Here is a 13,916-nt window from a genome sequence, read left to right as displayed (position 1 = left end):
CCCCCCCCCCCCTCTAGATCCGCCCATGATGTGTTATATTACAACTCTCTTCAATGACTTCAATCAAGTGAGTTTTCCTTTGTTCACACTGTGACAGTAAAGATACCGATCTAAAACAAGCAGAAAGCCTGAAATCATGTGGTATCTTGTTATCCCACTCGCTAACGGATGTAGACAATCCAAAAATCCACACATTTAATGCTAGTTTTCACTCTAATTTTTAGATATTTTGATGTATAGGTAAATTAATTTCCTTATAAATCCTTTAAGTATAATATTAGTATAATTTTTGGTATACCACTTATGTTGTGCATACCCGTATCCTTAACTAAATGTTCAATCTAAAGTTAATATGCTACATGACAATTTGTAATGTAATGATTTTTAAAATTTTATTGATAATTGGGAAAAGACATGTTTTTATACCATATCGTATTATTAATTTGATTTTTTCGGCTTTTCTACACTCAAAGTTTGGGTGAAATTCATATATAGAATGGTGGTCAGTTTGCTTTAAAGAAAACCTTTCCTCGATCAACTTAGCAGATTATGATATCAGTACAAATGCACCCCCTTCCGACAACTGACACAAGATTGACGTCACCTTAAGTACATGTATTATGTGATAAATACCCAAATGTCGGTTATATGATTTGTACTATACATTAGCTAGCTGAGATCCTGTCACATTTCCTGGGTTTTAAAAACATTTATATAAATTAATTTTAAAGAGGCATATATATTGGTCTTTAATCCAATCGTTCGGACCCCTCGATATTTTAAAGCCTTGGCAATATGTCTAAATTAATATAAATTTACCCAATTAAAAAAAATGAACGAGAAAAAGTTATTTTATAGCATGCAATTTTAAGTTTAGCTGTAAAACCGCTGCTCTTTGATACGCTATACAATATCCATGTGCAAATACATGAAGCGTATCGTATAGGAGCGGTTTAACAAGTCCAATTTTAATTAGATTTTAATTTTAACAACAGGTAATTTTAAAAATTTTGGGCATTTTCATTTACTACATATACGATGAAAATCTATCTTGTTAATGTGGGTACATTGTTTTTAGTCTTGTCGCCTGCGAATTCTACAGAAGAATGTAAATTCTTCCTCTACTTGCCGGAAAACTTCAGTAATCGATTTCAATTTTTTTTTTACCATTTTTTTTTACTTCCAAGTTTGTGATTGGAGGACACGGTTTTGAATTTGAAAAGTTGAGCCATCGTTTGAAACACGCGATAATTATGTCGCTCTTTCTTTTTCACGTGTGCTACGAAGGTAGCGCTTGTTACAAAAAATGAACACTTTCCTTTGTTAGTTTTATGGGATATGAAAGAAGCTAGCATTGCAGGAAAAAGAATATTCATTGATATTTTTTTCTGCATTGCCCGCTGTATACTTTTATGCCCGAAGTAAGTATATCAACGCTCAGTCGGAATATTTATAAAAAGAGAACGACTATTTCTGTGAATGAATCGTTACATTACAACTAATTTACGTGCACAGTTTATACTGTATGTGTACAGTTGTACAACAGGAAATTGACTAAATACGCTAGCTGAAATATATCATCATTTCTGTAACAATCTTTACTGTAATCTTCTTCCTTTCGACATAATAAATACCCTACATTTCGTTTATATCCTCGTTGATTGCAGGCCCGGTGTTTTATTTGGCAATTTTCATATGAAAGGTGTTTTTTTTTCAAACTTTCTTTAATAATAGAGAGATAATATTCCACTCCGCGGAACTGCAGGTAAGATATAATACTATATAAGCTATCTTTTTGTAAAAAATATCATTTACAGGTGTAATCAAATAAAATATCGTTTGATTTAATCCATTCTAACAGAAATAAATCAAAGTGTCATAATGACACTTGGCTATATATTTCTTTCTTTTTTTTTCTTTTTTTTTTTTTGCATCTTACCAAATTATTTTTAAATCTTTGATTTTAGTGACTTTATATTATTTTGATTCCGTTAATCAAAGAAGTTAATGCCAATCATCAGTTTACCCAGTAAGAGGTTGTTTAATTAATTAGTCATATCACAACTGATCAAATCTAAGCTTTTTGAGAATCATTTTAACAGAAGCTTGGACTTTGGTAGGTTTGTCTATTTCATTGCTGGCCACTAAGCCATGGCTCTTTGAAATCAGTACAATATGGCTGGCCTCTAAGCTAGGACTTCGCAATCTGTGTTTATTTCACTTAAAACCAGTGTCATTTTAAACTTGTTTTGACGCAAGAAAACGAAAAAGTTACATCCTGCCGAAAGTCCAAGGTTTTGTTAAAATGGTTCTATTTCACCCCATTATACCAGACATTAGATTGTCAAAGCCGCATCCGCTGTTTTAAATCCTTCTCAAAGGTTTTAACTCATTTTTTTCTTATGAAATCGAAAATCAAAGTTTTTATAGTATATATTAAAAAAAACTGCTCAGCGGTTTGAGAAAAAAAATTTAGAAAGCAAATTATAAATCGCAAGGCAACTGAGATATCCATCCATCCATCTGCTTTACCATAAAACAATACGCAAATGCATATTATATGATCGACAGAAGTGCATTGATATAACACTAGATTCGATTTCATAAATATTGCGTTTTTCCGTGCACACTAATTTTTGGTACTAAATCTATTTCCTTTGGTCAATATAAGACTGTGCGTACGTCAGGAAACTGTCCAAACTACACCCTCTATATATCAAACTGTGTCAATTCATCCATCAATAGAATGTTACAGGAATATTGCGTCTGCGTTTGCTTCGTGTGAAAATGCAAATTTCAGTAGTTTAAGGAAAGCCAATAAAAAGCTAAAGAAGATATAACTTAAATCTACAAAAACAAAAAAATAAAATTGGAAAAAATTAAGAGCGAACTAATTACAGGAATATATTTCATGAAAAATTCACATTCTCTCTGCGCATTCTTTTTAATATATAAAAAATATATTAAAATATAATCTGAGAAATATTAACAAAACTCAGTACATAAACGATAAATAGAGATGTTCCTGTGTGTTTGTTTTCTTAAGGAGGCCGCCGGAGATTCTGAAAAACTTTTTTTAAAGTCAAGAGGACGGACAACATGGACACCTCTGTCTCCCGATGGATAATCTGGATTTCTTTCCTGTGTCTTGTGCTTCATTCTACAGGTATTTATTTTTTTTATTTCTGCAGCCCAACCTTTCTTACAAGTTTACTTGCATATGTGCTCTCTTATCAAGAAAGCAAATTTTCTACAAAAAAGGGAAAACAAAACAATGTCATGATTTTTCCCCTATTGTATGCTTTTATCAATCAGATATAAAATTTCGTCCCCGTGCTTCAAATGAACAAAGTTAAACAATTACATTGTAATTCAGCCAGCTGGAAATAAATTACTTAATTCGTACTTGTGTATAATTCAGGATTTCAGCTTTTAAAATGGCACAACCTAGTGGGCATATCACAGCAAGCTTTTGAATAAATGACAATTAAAATGATTTGTCATATTTAAGAGCAAAAATTCTGTAATACGTGTACATTTTCAAATCCTACATTGATAAACTGTCATTAAAATAAGTTAAAAAAAAACGGGTTAAATACATTTAGACAAAAAAAAAACCAAAAAAAAAAAAAGGGGGAAAATATTTTTTGATAGGTCCTAAATGGGCTTCCGTAAAAATGTTAACAAATTAATAAAATCAAATAAATAATTAACCAAAACATATGATTTCAAAATGAATTTATATCAAATCTATAAAAAAAAAAGGTTTAAAGTACTTGAATTATAATGCATATATTAAATTAATTCCTCACTGGAGTTTCGTACTTTAAAATTTTGCATAAAATAATCAAAAAACAATGTCAGTCTTATTAAATAGGCACTTATGAACTCATTCCCTTATATAACTCAATATGGTCAGGATATCGTTTCATATGACCTTTAAATAAGCTCTCTCTCCCCCTCTCTGTACATCATTCCCACATAGCCAAAACCAATCACATGTGTAAATTTCAGAATTTTTGCGAAGTCGGAAGATTAGGCACCCAATTTAATTACCTTTGTTATGGGCTGATCCAGAATTTTTTTGAGGGGGGGGGGGGATCAGACTAAAGAAATTTGGATTTTGCAGGGAGAAATTAGGGGGTCTTGACCCCGACCCCCCCCCCCCCCCCCGCTCTGTGCATGTGTGTGTTCAAGTCTGGCGTTTTTGATTTTCTTTGTATGTTTTACCCCTTCTTAGTCCGCAAATACTGATCCAATCTTTTAAATGATGTCACAGGAGCCAAGCCCGTTTTAACATTAATTTCAATGTAACCATATTTATGGTTACATTGAAATTAATGTTAAAACAGGCCCTGTGCTCTCATTAACATATTATGCAACATAACTGTGATTTATATGACAGGGTACTACTGTTCGATAACAATAATTTTCATTTTTAAAAATAGACAAAAAAAATTGGAAGAAATTGATGATTGCCTTGTAATGTTTTTTTTTGTGTTATCAGATATATGTACCATATTTCCGTTTATTTCATTTTTAAATTTTTTTTTTCACATTACAAATCTGTTACCTATTTTATTTGCATAAGGCATTATTTCTAGTAGCATACAATATTGAACATAATTTCAACTTAGTATATTTATGTGATGTGAAAGTCATGGCAAAAGAGAAAAAAGTGAAAAATAAATGGACACACAGCTTTTGATGGAGTTGAATACATGTATTCAAAGGGTTAAAAATGTATATCTGAAATATGAATTTTTCATGTTTAATTTTTCTGTGTTCAGAGCTTAACACAACAGCAAGTGCCGGTGATCTGTCCACGGAAGAGTTACAGAACATAACCAAAACCATTGTTAATGATGTACAGGCTGGATCCATCTTACTAAACCTCCTGAACTCCACAGGGGTGGCCATTGCCGAACCGCGCCAAGATCCTGAGGACCCAAATTGGCAGGTGGTACTCTCGGACACCAATATTGCTTTACAAACATTGGCTCAGCCTAGCGAGATGAGACTGTCCAATACCATTGTACCATTGCATGAAGGTGCTCCATTCTCCACACAGCCTAAACTTCAAATATATGATAGCAGCGTGAGTGTCTTCAAGTCCATTTCATGTATCATTTTCAGTACTGTAGATTCCTTATTTTATGTTAGTCCAAAATTCTGTGATTATGCCATTTTGTGTCATATCAAATGGAAACACAAGAATAAAAACTTGTTAACAACTAATTTTTGTTTTAATCTCACAAAGTTTACAATAGTTGGAAAAAAATACTTAGATTTGAAAATATGCAAAGAATGCTTTAATGACATCCAAATCTCGATTTATTGAAATTTCAAGAAATTTTATCAGTAAACTTACCAAAAACCTTTACTCCCTTACTACTTTAATACCTACCGGTATTTTCTTTCTCAGGTGCATTCGTGAAGTTTTCACATGTGCTTTCATAAAATATGATACATGCAGTACAATGGATTTTTCCTCTTCTTTATATAGGGAAATGTTATTGATAAGCTGGGAACCAATACAAATCCATGGCAGATCACAGCATCCATTGTTAGTGGCACCGGTCATGCAGCTGGTCAGCTGACTGGGACCACCACTGTCCCATACCAATACGGCTTGGCAAACTTCACAGACTTGGCCATTAGTCATTTCGGGGATGATTATGGCCTGAATTTTACAGTTACATATCCAGTTGGTGTAAATTTGTTCACTTTGACCAACTTTTCGCTAACAAGACGGCCTCTCAAGGTCAATGCCATGAGCATTCCAACTACCGTTGTGGCAAATTCCAGTATTTCTCTTATGATCAAGCTGGAAGATGCAGTTACAAGCCAAATTATTGAGCAAACTCACTGGCGGGTATGTCCATGTATTTATTTATTTATTAGTGATTCCAATTTACTTCTGGGATTACAAATTATGTTGTCTGCTTTGGTGCATTTTGTTGATGACATGTTAAGAAGGGAAGAAAAAATACTTTCCATGGTAAATTTCAAGCCAGCCAAAAAAAGAAATAAAAACTTAAGAACTGAATGTACACTCATAAGGAAAAATTCAATTACAAATCCAACTGGTAACATAGATATGAATGGAATCAATTAGTTTGGAATGAAAACTTTCATCTTGCTTTTTTTAAACAGATAACTGACTGGGAAGTGTGTGTTACATTGGATGGATTGGAGTTCTACAAAGGAAAGCAATTTGGAGAACTCAACACAAAATTCAATGCTACCACGGGTCTGGCTACTTTGTCCGACATCAGATTCACTGAACCAGGCATGGTGATCCTGAAGATAGGCGTGACCTCTGTTCCTGCTGAATATTCATTAGAAACTCAGCTCCTGATCAATATTCGCAGAGCAGATCTGTATGCCTCCTCCCGCAATAGCAGCACCCAGATGCTGCTGAGATTTGAAGCCTACTACAACTCCATTGTTGCAGCCGGTTACCAACTACCGTTCGAGACTGTGATCGGGAACTTTCTGATCAGGCGTTATCCAGATATTGATCTGGATTCTGTCCAGATCGATAGTGGTCAGTAAATTCTGTGTGATTATCAATTTAGAAAACTGCTTTTTCTTCATGTAGGTAATAAAATTGAATATTGCTGTGAATACTATAGATTCTTTATTTTACGCAAGTATTAAATTCTTAGGTTTCATCAGTAATCTACCGTACTTGTATGCTGTTTAATGTAAATTACAAATTCTGAATGCTTCTCCAGTTAGAATCAGCATCTTCAAAATCAAGTCTATGTAGGCATTTTTGAATTGTGTCAAAGTCATATTTCTCAAAAAATTCAATTCTTGAATGGTGTGCTATGCATCTCTATCAGAAGGCTTTTAAGAGTTCAAGTAATTTTTAGTCACTTTGAAATGTTACTGGTGCCTTCGGTCTCTTTTTTAATAGTTATCTGTTGGTGTGGTGTTGTGTTGACATACTATGTTTTATTCTTTGAAGGAGGCGTAACAATCACGTATCAAATCACATCGGGAGGATCCCTCCAAACAAACGGCACACTGATCTTGTGTGATGCTTTGGACGACGGAACTAGTGAAATTTTTGGATTGTTGAATTTTATTACTTTAAATTAACTCCCCAGCTGAGCTTTGTTGATAAAAATTTCTCCAACGTCTGCATTTTCATTTCATTTTTTTCGGAATAGGGGATTACCGTTGCAGTCATGAGACAACAACTTTCAAAAAATAATGATTCAATGCTTAAATAAACATACTGATGTTATTAAACGGGGTGCAGAATAATTTGGCACCCATTTGAAGTTAACAGTATTAAAAACAGGAATGCATTTGTATAAGATATAAGATTTTAACGTTACAGACTAAAGGAAAAAGTAAAGTCAAACAGTAATATTGCAGTCATCGTAAAGAATCTGAAATGATGTGATACTGTCACCATGAATTATTGTATCCTGTACCTCCATAGACTTCACTGACTTTGCTGCTAACTTTCCCATCTTGGAATTAGACATCTTCTGTTGTATAAGAATAAGATTGATTATGTAAATTTGACAGTCAGTAGATGTATAAAGTCTACGAGCAATAGGTTATGATGGAAGTTGCTCTTATCCGAAGCACTCTTAAAACGATTTACGTACATGTAAAAAAGAAATAAAATAGCTGCCGAATTGCCATAATTAGCAGACGACGCTCTGTGTCCACAAAGGATATTCCGGGATCAGCGAATCCTCATGATTATTTAAATGATACAGAGGCTAATATAAAGAGTTATCGCCTACCTAGAAAGGCTAGAATCTTTTTATAGACCCAATCATTGATTTGGTAGGTGAAGACGCAGAAAGGATGACAAAACGAAGCCTCAACTCAGCTATTGAATATTGTAAACCACGATTCTGACTCTTTCTATTCTGTACATATTTGTGACATACTATAAGAGTTAATCTTTCTTTTAAATGCAATTTTTGACAAGACGCTTTGATTTGATATGAAACATACTTTCAAGTGAAAAAATACAACTATACATGTAGAGGTTTCCGTTATACACTTGTAAAATAAGAACATATGGAAAAAGTAAGATTAAATTCGTTCTATGGCTAGGTATTAGTATGCGGTAACCCAGAAAGCATTTTTGCTAGCCAATGACTTTCGGTCCACTCCGCTCCCGAAGAGCCTATACTCTGTTCCGAGTTTTTGCTTCCATTACTTTTTGCTTGATATTTCGATAATCATAAATACCTTTGTGCTCGAACTACGTTCATCCACTAATATGAATCAAAGAACTGAAGAACTAACGGGAGTTGATTTTATCGATAATTATTTATTTTAGAATTAAAGATACATGTATATTATTTTGCATGGCAAGTAGTTTCCTATATGCATAGGCGTCGGAACCGGGGGGGGGGGGGGCTAGGGGGGGGGGGGGGGCTTAGCCCCACCCAATCACTTTTTTTGCAAAGTTAGACATAACCATTAGGGACATAGCATTATAGAGGGTTCAGCCCCCCTCCCCCTCCCCACTTTTTCTCGCAGCAAAGATAATTGTTCCTAAATTTACCTTGAAAGATTGAGAAGTTAGAGTGATAGGCATACTAACCCCCCATCCCGATTAGGAATTACAAGAAAAATTGTTTGGTATAGGTAAGTTTTTTTGTGGAAGTATTGGTATATCCCTCCCTCCCTAGATTAGGATTTCCATGATTTTGGGAATACATTTTTTTCCTCAATATTTCTGAGGATTAGTCTAGCCCCTCCCCCCCACTTTCAATTTGCTTTCGACGCCAGTGATTTAAAAAAAATGGATTTTTCTCCGACAAGAATTTCGCGAAAACCCCATATGAATGATGTTGTGTAATATTCAAAGAATTAATTCCATCAAACTACGTAGGCCTATCAGTAATCGATATTTCAAAGAAATTGTATGGATCCAAGCAATATTGAACTCTAGTCTCGTTCAACCAGACGCTCGGCTGTCTCCGTTAATCTACGATAAGCAAGAGAGACTCTCTGCTTGTCGCTGATTTACGGATATATTGAACTCTGGCGTAGGAATACATACAATGTACGAGTACAAAAATTATTTAAATTGTTCGTACCATTTAAAATTTGACTATTTACAAGGCATCTATAAATAAGTTTTCTTGAAAAACAATGTTTTAGAATACATTACATCGAATTTATCGATTGTTTTCAAGGACTAAATGTTATCAGCGGTGTTAATTTGTGCTTATGCCACTTATAAGCTTCCATAGAAATAAAATTTTACTGAATAACATTTATATATCCTAAAATATTATCTCAAATCCATTAGAAAACATTCAAGATAACTTGTAAAATTATCAATATAAAGTTAAGCAAAGAATTAACAAAAAGTTGTTCAGATAAAAACAAGTCCATTTTTACATTTGTTGCAGACGACAATACTCCAATATGAAATCTTCAATTATTTATATTACACATAAAACTTAATATGGCTACTGAAAAAGGTATACACATGTAGAAATTATCTTTTTTACAGAATAATAAACAAGTTTTAAATCATTACTTACTCTGTGGTAGGCTAAACTTGACAAAAAATACAGAGCGCGGTGTTCAACCGCATAAATGGCGGGCTTGCCAGTTGGTATAGCAATTTTACCAAAAAAAAAAAACACCAAAGAGTTCTAAAATGAAAAATAAAGTACGACTAAAATACTCTATGTTACGTCTGGGTTTCTAATTCACACCACTCCTTTAACTTGCTTTGTTGGTATACATGTAGATCAAAAGCTCTTTTCTTAATCATTAATAAAATAATGTGCATGCGCGGATCCAGAAATTTTTTCCGGGGGGAGGTGTCCGAAGGATAATTGTGTTTGCCAGGGGGGTCTGAGGCATATTTGCGATAATTTTATTATGTAAATTTAATAATTGTTTATTGTCCAGGGAGGGGGGTCGGGGGTCCCGAGGGGGACCCCGACCCCCCCCCCCTTTCTAGATCCGACCATGATGTGTTATATTACAACTCTCTTCAATGGCTTCAATCAAGTGAGTTTTCCTTTGTTCACACTGTGACAGTAAAGGTACGGTCAAGTAGTCATGTTGTGATTTGAACATATTTTATTGTATACATATATATAAGATACATTTTCATATGGTTTGGACACAAGTTCTGTCAACTTACTAGGTCTTTACCATTAAATAGAAAAATTATACAAAACTTACAACTGTTATTGCATGATATAGAATTGTTAATACGATAAATGAAAATACGTGATATATACGAGAATAAGAAACATGCACATAAACTATATTAAACAAATCTACCAGTTTCGTTGATGTACAATTGAACTAATGAGAATAACTGCTTGTTAATATCAATGGATAATGACTCATCGCCCCATAATAAAAGATGAGTATTAATTACATGTATATGAAAATGATCTAGTTGTAGCAGATTAAGAAAAAATTATTTCTAGCGATTGTATATACTTTTTGCATTTGAAGAAAAAATGGTAAGCATTTTCGGGTAATTCACAACGACAATTACCGCTTTCTATAATATTTATTTTGTGTAAGTCATGTTGTATATCTTATTTGATAAAATGAAATATATCAGAAAGGACAGTACCGATCTTAAACAAGCAGAAAGCCTGAAATCATGTGGTATTTTGTCATCCCACTCGTTAACGGATGTAGACAATCCAAAAAACCCACACACACACGTGTCCTTAACTAAATGTTTAATCTAAGGTTAAATTTGCTATATGACAATTTGTAATGTAATGATTTTTGAGTTTTTATTGATAATTGGGAAAAGACACGTGTTTATACCATAACGTCTAATTGATTTGATTTCTTCGGCTTTTCTACACTCAAAGTTTGGGTGAAATTAATATAGAATGGTGGTCAGTTTGCTTTAAAGAAAACCTTTCCTCGATCAACTTAGCAGATTATGATATCAGTACAAATGCACCCCCCCCCCCCTTCCGACAACTGATACAATATTGACGTCACCTTAAGTACATGTATGTAAAGGAGAAAATCCGAAAACTGTCCATTCAGTGAGAGAAAGAACTGTTCGAGGCCCGTAGGGCCGAGAACAGGTTTTTTTCTCTCACAGAATGGACAGTTTGAGGATTTTATCCTACTTAAAACATTTTCTCTATTGTTTACTTAATAAATTGTCTCAGGTGTTGGCTTGAATGATTGCTAAGATTACGTAACACTATTGATTGTCGAAAGGTATATTGTTGAACTTAATGGACAGTGCCAGGTTAGTTTATATTTATATGGTACCTAAGGTGATTTCTGACTACTCTCTGGGTAAAACCCAACGAGAAAAGATGTCTTCCTCAGATGGAGAAAGTATATTTTTGACGCAATCAAAATTAAGAGATCCAGAAGAAAGTGTAAATACGGACGGCATTCTGAGTGATATTTTATACATGGAAAAAAACCCAACAACAACAGAGAGTGAGTGAAATAATTCATGGAAAAGGGGGAAATTCAAGTGATGAAAAGGGCGAAATTCAAGTGATGGAAAAGATGTCTTCATCAGATGGAGAAAGTATATTTTTGACGCAATCAAAATTTAGAGATCCAGAAGAAAGTGTAAATACGGATGGCATTTTGAGTTTTACACATGGAAAAAAAAAACAACAACAACAGAGAGTGAGTGAAATAATTCATGGAATAGGGGGAAATTCAAGTGATGGAAAAGGGGGAATTCAAGTGATGATCAGGGGGAAATTCAAGTGATGGAAAAGGGGGAAATTCAAGTGATGGAAAAGAGGGAAATTCAAGTGATGGCCAGTGTGAAAAAAAAAAGATAAAATGTGCCATACCTGAAAATCCAATAGAAGTGCACCTAGTGAAATTAATATTACTCTTGGAAATATGTCTTTCTCATTCAAATTCTAATAGTTTCTGGAGTCACATTTACAGAACCATTCATTGAAATGGTCAGCATGTATACCTTTCTCCGGAGATGATAAATTCATATTGTTGTAAAATAACATTTTAAATACTATATGTTGGTATTTATGTTTATATTTGAATTAAAGTAAATTTTCCTAACTGTTGAGGACCATGTGTGTGTGTATTGCTTTCAACATTTAAAACCTGTACATTAAGTTACCTGTATCTGTACATTTAAGTTGGAGAAGCTGTCGATTAAGTTAAGAATCGACAGTTTTTTCCACTTAATGTACAGCTACAGGTAACTTAATGCACAAGTTTTAAAAATCCTAATATATTACGCTATATAATGTACCAAAAACATAAAGGATTACATAACAAAAATAATTTAATATGTGATAAATACTTAAATATCGGTTATATGATCTGTACTATACATTAGCTAGCTGAGACCCTGTCACATTTCCTGGGTTTTAAAAACATTTATATAAATTAATTTACAAGAGGCATATATATTGGTCTTCAATCCAGTCGTTCGGACCCCTCGATATGTTAAAGCCTCGGCAATATGTCTAAATTAATCTTCACCCAATTAAAAAAATGAACGAGGAAAATTTATTTTATAGCATGCAGTTTAAAGTTTAGTTGTGAAACCGCTGCTCTTTGATACGCTATACAAGATCCATGTGCATATATACATATACATGAAGCGTATCTTAGAGGAGCGGTTTAACAAGTTTAATTTTAATTGGATTTTATGTTTAACAATAGGTAATTTTACAAATTATGGGCATTTGCATTTATTACATATACGATGAAAATCTATCTTGTTAATGTGGGTACATTGTTTTTAGCCTTGTCGTCTGCGAATTCTACAGAAGAATATAAATTCTTCCTCTACTTGCCGGAAAACTTCAGTAATCGATTAAAAAAAAAATTTTACCATTTTTTTTTTACCTCCAAGTTTGTGATTTGAGGACACGAATTTGAAAAGTTGAGCCATCGTTTGAAACACGCGATAATTATGTCGCTGTTTCTTTTTCACGTGTACTACGAAGGTAGCGATAGTTACAAAAAAAAAAAAAACAAAAAAAAAAAAAAACAAAAAAAACACTTTCCTTTGTTAGTTTTTACGGGATATGAAAGAAGCAAGCATTGCAGAAATAAATATTCATTAATATTTTTTCTGCATTGCCCGTTGTACTTTTTTGCCCCAAAGTTAGTATATCAAAGCTCAGTCGGAATATTGAAAAAAAAAAGAGAACGACTATATCTGTGAATGAATCAAATTGTTACATTATAACTAATATACGTGTACAGTATATGTACAGCTGTTCAACAGGAAATTGACTAAATACGCAAGCTGAAATATATCATCATTTCTGTAACAATCTTTACTGTAATCCTCTTCCTTTCGACATAATAAATTACCTACATTTCATTTATATCCTCGTTGATTGCAGGCCCGGGGTTTTATTTGGCGATTTCCATATGTAAGGTGTTTTTTTTTTTCAAACTTTCTCTAATAATAGAGAGATAATATTCCACTCTGCGGAACTGAAGGTAAGATTTATACTATGTAAGCTATCTTTTTGTAAAAATTATCATTAACAGTTGTAATCAAATAAAATATCATTTGATTTAATACATTATAACAAAAATATATCAAAGTGTCATATTGACACTTGGCTATATATTTCTTTCTTTCTTTTCGTTTCTTTCTTTTTTTTTTTTTTGCATCTTACAGAATTATTTTGAAATCTTTGATTTTAGTGACTTAATTTATAGTGTTTTGCTTACGTTAACCAAAGAAGTTAAGGGCAATTATAAGTTTACCCAGTAAGAGGTTGTTTAATTAATTAGTGATATCACAACTGATCAAATTTAAGCTTTGTGAGAACCATTTTAACAGAAGCTTGGACTTTGGTAGGTCTTTCATTGCTGGCCATTAAGCCATGGCTTTTGAAAATCAATACGATTTGGCTGGCTTCTAAGCTAAGACTTCGCAATTTTTGTTTATTTCACTT

The 13,916-nt window shown here is 33.3% G+C and overlaps 1 protein-coding gene across 1 annotated transcript; it reads left to right on the top strand.

Annotated features, from left to right (window-relative positions):
- The first annotated feature begins 1,656 nt into the window (after positions 1-1,656).
- On the top strand, positions 1,657-7,149 carry LOC128177638 (uncharacterized). The gene is made up of 6 exons (XM_052844436.1): positions 1,657-1,765; positions 3,050-3,166; positions 4,791-5,098; positions 5,507-5,875; positions 6,157-6,550; positions 6,977-7,149. The coding sequence occupies exons 2-6, from the start codon at positions 3,100-3,102 to the stop codon at positions 7,108-7,110; spliced, it is 1,272 nt and encodes a 423-aa protein (XP_052700396.1). The 5' UTR covers positions 1,657-1,765; positions 3,050-3,099; the 3' UTR covers positions 7,111-7,149.
- The last annotated feature ends 6,767 nt before the right edge of the window (positions 7,150-13,916 follow it).

Source organism: Crassostrea angulata, chromosome 3, assembly GCF_025612915.1.
Source record: "Crassostrea angulata isolate pt1a10 chromosome 3, ASM2561291v2, whole genome shotgun sequence".
Taxonomy (NCBI): Eukaryota; Metazoa; Mollusca; class Bivalvia; order Ostreida; family Ostreidae; genus Magallana; species Magallana angulata.
This window is presented reverse-complemented; position numbering and strand designations above follow the sequence as displayed.